Genomic DNA, 5,801 nt, shown 5'->3' with positions numbered 1-5,801 from the left:
GAAGGCCCAAATCCAGTTGGGTGATTAGGTTATAAATAGCTGATTGTAACCTAGTTTTTGTAAGCCTCTTGGAATGAAAATTTAGGGGTGTGTGTGAGGTAAACCTCCCAGTCTGTGGGAAGGTTACCATGTGTTTCTCAGTGGTAAAAGCTGAGAGTATTTGTAACTCAAAGCCTGTAGGCAAGAGTGATTTTGTTCTTGAATGAAGCTGTGAAGCAAGTTCAAGGTGTGTTAACATTACATTGTATTTGTAGTGATAGGAATGGAAACTGGAGGTTTCTATCTAGGAGTTCCTAGGTATAGATTGCATTGGGTAGGGATTAAGTGATGAGTTATAAACGGGTGAGTTTAACTCTGAATTGATACTACTAATAGTGGATCTTCTTCCTGGCTTGGTAGCCCCCAGATGTAGGTCATGTTGGACTGAACTGGGTTAACAATTTCCTGTGTTTATTTTCCTTCTGCACGTGTTTATTACTGTCATAACTCAGCAGGTATTCCAGTCAGCTTATCAAGATGATAACTGACCTGGCATATAGCTTTCTGCTTGAATGTCAATCAGAAAGTTGTAACATTCATCAGGGACAGTGCATACTGAATGATAAGTAGGTTAACTTTAGTTCAGTATTTATTTAAGTCTGTTCCTTTCAAGGATAACAGACCTGGCTGAAGGATCATAGTGAAACTGTCAAACTGGATGTTTTGATAGTTGATACTGAAGGATGATACTGAAGTAGAGACTAGTTGGTCTTTTCCAGTATTGCAAACTTAGCACAGCACGTTTCCAGGAACATATCAGAATCAGCATATGTTCTGGATGTCGAACTGAATGTTGTGACATTCATTCCCAACATCAGGTGCTAAAGTGTAGGATGATTGGTTTTTCTGGTTCAGTATTTTTCTCAGGGTTTCAATAGCTTAGAGAAAAACCAGGAAACCAACTACTAACCTACAATTAATGAACCTAACAAATAGCCAAATTGTTAGCAATCTAATAAGTGGAAATTAGATTAACATGTTCAACCTTTAATTCAGGAAATACAAGTAAAAGATACCCACACTGGAACAATGTAACAGATGATGTCCACAAACAACAGTAAGACATCATGCTGATAACTATGGAAGAAAACAACAGAAGTGAGTGCTAGGTTTGATTTCTGTTGAGTCCTTCTACCTGATGCACAGAACCAGGGGTTCATACATTCTAGGGTGACATAGAATGAGATGTCGTGACATCTGTGAACCTGTGCATATTAGTACAGTGGTTAATAACTATCTTGCTGTATTAGGTACAATGTTAGATCAGATGTCATGACGTGGAGTATAACATCTGAATTCTGACTACACCAGAATTTCAATTGGTATCAGAGCAGGCATCCTGTTCTGCTTCTGGATGAGATCCATGGGTGATACTGTCTGGTATCGTGCAAGAAGTTATGTTGGAACATATGGAAGGTTCTGTAACTTCCCTGAATAGTCCCTTGAAGTAGGTGGATGGACTGTTCTTGACAGGAATGGAGTGTACCTGTCTCTGGAGGTGGACAATTGGTCTTTGTGTGGGACAGTTGTGCCAGTATTGAATCACATTCAAACTTGGTATGGTCTTGGAGACCAATTCGGTGAAGTGTGTGTTCATAGGTTGAGTTGTATTATGATTTCCGCTGCATAATACATGACAAAACTCAAACTCTGATGAAGTTTCCCCTCATGTGGATGAAAGGCTTCTGTATTCAAGATTTCATCATAACCTCTGAAGATGTCAAAGCTACTTGAGTCCCCTCAAGTCCACTCATCATGATGCTCTCACGTCAGGATGGTAAGAATCACCTGATCACCGATTCTTCTACACTCTTGGGTAGTGTATATGAAGACCTTGAAGTCTTTCAAGGAGGGTGTGTTCCAAGGAGGTGGAACCAATGTTCTATGTGATGTTAGAACATGTTGTTCAACAAGTATGCAGCTGCTGGTTGAAGAACAGATGTTTTTAGGTGTCAAACAAAGGGATACTTTTGTTTGGAACCTACTCCTGACCTGGAAGAGGAGACATCTGTGTGTGCTAAGTTGACAAGGGAAGGGTCAACTGTGTGTGTGCTCAAGAAGGTCACCTTTAGAAGTCTGATCTCTAGAAGTTGAGCTGGTTGAGATGTGACATTGTGCAATCTCATGCTGTTTGGAATATTCCTGTTGATTGATCAGGGTTGGATAGTTGTTCCCTGAAGTACTATGTTGTGTTGGAAGACAAGTCTCCTGGATGTTAGTAGTCAATAATGGGATAACCTGATTGCTATACCATTTAAGAGGATTGGAACCATGAATCTTGTTATTCAAACACCACGTTTCAGAAGTGGCAGTTCTTTCAAGGAGTGAGAATATGAAGATTCAGAGGTTAGTTGAGGTAGTATGCTCTAGCAATGCATATTTACCATTGACTGGTGCTGTTTTGTATCACTAGTACTTATGGTCAGCTGGAGTCTGATTGATGTGATTGGAGTAACTCATAGAGTTAGTTGCCACCGGTAGGGATGGTGTATGTCAGGTTGAGACATTTTTATACAATGCATGGTTATCGGTGTGGAGTTTCCATGATTGTTAAGTTGAGGGGGAGTCTTGGTCAACCTCCTCAAGTCTGGTCAGCCTAGGGTCTGGTTGGCTGTTGACCTGTGTCACTTGGGTTCTGGTGGTTGTGTGACACATTTGCAATAACAACATGCACTTTAAAGAGTCTGAGGCGTCTATGATCACCAGAATTTCAATGTTAGATCAGATGTCATGACGTGGAGTATAACATCTGAATTCTGACTACACCAGAATTTCAATAACAACATGCACTTTAAAGAGTCTGAGGCGTCTATGATCACCATTTAAGTGTTAGTGACATCAATGTGCTTTTGGGGGTTGCTCTTCCCATCAAACTTCACTAGTTATGCTAGTTTGAAATTTTCAAGTACTGGAGCTCCCCAAATCTCGTCAGAGAGAGGTCGGGAGTATACGATCTTGTCCTCCAGCCTAGACATCTTTCTGTTGTTGCTCCTGAAGGGTAAAGACTTTCTTCTGCAAAACTTGATTGGAACAACACACTCTTCCATGACATCACTCAATTTGCTATGCTATGACCTAATTGTCATTATAATTAGTGTTGCTTATTATTGTAATGTCTCATCGTATCACCAAGAGGATGATCGAGGAAGTTGCAAATCGAGTGTGGGTATGTTCTAGACTAGTTTTACCGAGATCTCATGTATGATCACAAGAGTCTTATGTGAAATTAATGAATGATCTTTCTAACTCTTACGATTGAGATATTAATAGACAACTTTCTGGGTCAGGTAACAGGGGAAAAACGATTTTCTCCTACTTTTCCAATGAGTACGTGGTAGTAGGGTGAGAACGTGTTCTTCCTCCTAACTTAGAAGGAGGATTCCCTCTTTAATTATCGTACTACGTAATGACAAGATTGCAAAGTAATATGCATGAGTCTGGATCTCACAGTGACATTTCACAATTTTTAAAAATATTTTTAAACTGCTTTAACTCTGAATTCCTGCTTTTCAGACCCAATAAAATTATCTCAGCCCACTTAAGATTTGAGATTTTCCATTGTAACCAAAAAAAAAAACTAGAATATATTAGATTGCATTACTTATGTATAGCATTGATGTGGTTGGCTAAAAGGATCACATCAAGATCAAAAACCAAATCCTAACTGCAAACAAATGCAATCCCTATTTCATTTTCAAGTACAACAAAACGTGATTCATGTGGCTAAACTACATTGATTCCTTACCAATTAATTTTTCAACATCCCAAACCTAGATTCATAGAATGTTAATTTCCTCCACCTCCAAATAAATCCCTAGCCGAAAATGAGGACCAAAATTCAAATTATTCCACTTTCCTAAAAGCGAACTTGTTAGGCTAAAAGAATCCCCACCTATTTACACCACATGCACATTCACTATTACAAATAACAAATTCTCCTATCAAGTTCATTGCCCGAACCCATATCCAACCGGTTGAACCGGGTATCTAAAACCAAACGGGTCAACCGAATAAGAATATCCCATTCCTTGAGTAAAATCGCTCGAACCACCGCGTTGAAATAAACCAGAACCCTCAACCCGGTTCGCTCTCGCCCCACTCTGAACCTCCTCCTCCGTCGGTTTCTTCTCCGGTACCGATAACGTGGATACAGAAGGGACATAAACGTCATTACAACCACCAAAATTCACCATCCCTTGAGTTTGCGCTTCTTGAAACTCCGTCACAGTGTTCAGAATCGACGACGGATTAGACCAATCCATGAAACTATTCTGAAGATTCAGCTTCTCTTCTTCCTGTTGACGATGCTGCATCGTTCTCAGCGAATTGACACGTGGCAGCATGAAACACCGGTCGTCAATTTCCGGAAGTGATTCCAGAACTTCATCGATGTGGGAAGAAGAAGACGAAGATGAACCGTTACTGTATTGTGTGTACTCCCTGCTCGAAACAACGCCGTTAGGATTCGCTTTTTGTGCGCTTGAGTTTTTCTTGTATATTCGACACAGAACCCAATCATCTAACTGCAATAATAATAATAATAATAATTTAATAAAACAGTAAAAAATTGTTTTCATATCGTATCATAAAATTATTAAATTTGAATTAAATACCTTGGTGCCGCCGTTGTTTCGAGAAGAATCAAGTAAACGATACTCATGCATAATCCAATTAGTTTTGGTGCCTTTAGGAGCTTTACCAATATAGAAAACAAGTGCTTTTTTGATACCAACTTTTCTACCTTCGTTTGTGATAATCTTATCAGTTCCAGTAGCTTTCCAATACCCAGATCCAGCTACTCTATTGGGTCTAGTCCCGTTTGGGTACTTTCTATCTCTTGGGCTAAAGAAATACCATTCTTTTTCACCAAAAATCGCTTTACCTACACAAATTAATCATAATCAAAATTAATTTAAACATAACAGCCATACTGACACATGCACACCACACTATTTTTACAGAAATATAGTTAGTGGAATTGGTTTGATTTTGATGAGACTTACTTGGAAGGATCCATGGGTCGAATTTGTAGAGATCAATTTCAGCAATGATTGGAAGAGAAAAATGATGACCAGCTACTTTGCGACATAGATATTGAACAAGAAGCTCTTCATCGGTTGGGTAAAATCGAAAACCAGGTGGTAAACTCAATTGTGAAAGAGTGTCGTTTTCTTGAACTCCCATTATTATTATTTACCACAAAGAAACAATGGAGTTATTGAGTTGAAGAGAAGATGAAGAAGATTTTGGTGGTGAAGTTTTTTTTTGCTTAGAGAGAAGAAATGTTATCTCTTTGAATTTTCTTTTCTTTTTTTTTCTCAATAAACGGTGGACATGGGGTGTTATTTATAGTGAACATATGGATTGAAATTGGTACGGTAAAATTTGTCTTAGTGTTGAAAAGTGGGGTCAGTTGAGTTATTCACCTCTTGGGAATTGCCATGTGTTATGTGCCAAAAAGCATCCTGCACTCGATCTTATCTGGATCAGATACGGTCGTGGCAATCCCTAGATTGTATAAAGTCAAATAAAACATGTAAAAGAGTTATTTATTTTTTTAAATAAAAAATAAATCATTGTATTGTACGAAGAATCATTTGTACTTACGAAAGTAAAATAAACAAAAGTCTATCCATTTCAGTGAATCATTTTCCCATTAAATGGATGCTTTTAAAAGTAATAATGGTGAATTTGCTTTTCCTGTAATATATAGAATTTTTTTTAAAAAGATAACCTTTTTTTTAATAAAATTCTCAAAATAA

General features: G+C 38.2%; 1 protein-coding gene across 1 annotated transcript; it reads right to left on the bottom strand.

The window, feature by feature from the left end:
- Nucleotides 1–3,700: 3,700 nt before the first annotated feature.
- Nucleotides 3,701–5,369, bottom strand: LOC127086388 (NAC domain-containing protein 72). Its single transcript, XM_051027148.1, has 3 exons — nt 5,043–5,369; nt 4,653–4,921; nt 3,701–4,562 (listed from the first exon to the last, which is right to left on the bottom strand). Exons 1-3 carry the CDS (start codon nt 5,221–5,223, stop codon nt 3,987–3,989), a joined length of 1,026 nt encoding a protein of 341 aa, XP_050883105.1. The 5' UTR covers nt 5,224–5,369; the 3' UTR covers nt 3,701–3,986.
- Nucleotides 5,370–5,801: the final 432 nt, after the last annotated feature.

This window comes from Lathyrus oleraceus, chromosome 5 (genome assembly GCF_024323335.1).
Source record: "Lathyrus oleraceus cultivar Zhongwan6 chromosome 5, CAAS_Psat_ZW6_1.0, whole genome shotgun sequence".
Lineage (NCBI taxonomy): Eukaryota > Viridiplantae > Streptophyta > Magnoliopsida > Fabales > Fabaceae > Lathyrus > Lathyrus oleraceus.
Note: the sequence above shows the minus strand (reverse complement) of the source record. Positions and strands in the feature narration are given on the sequence as shown.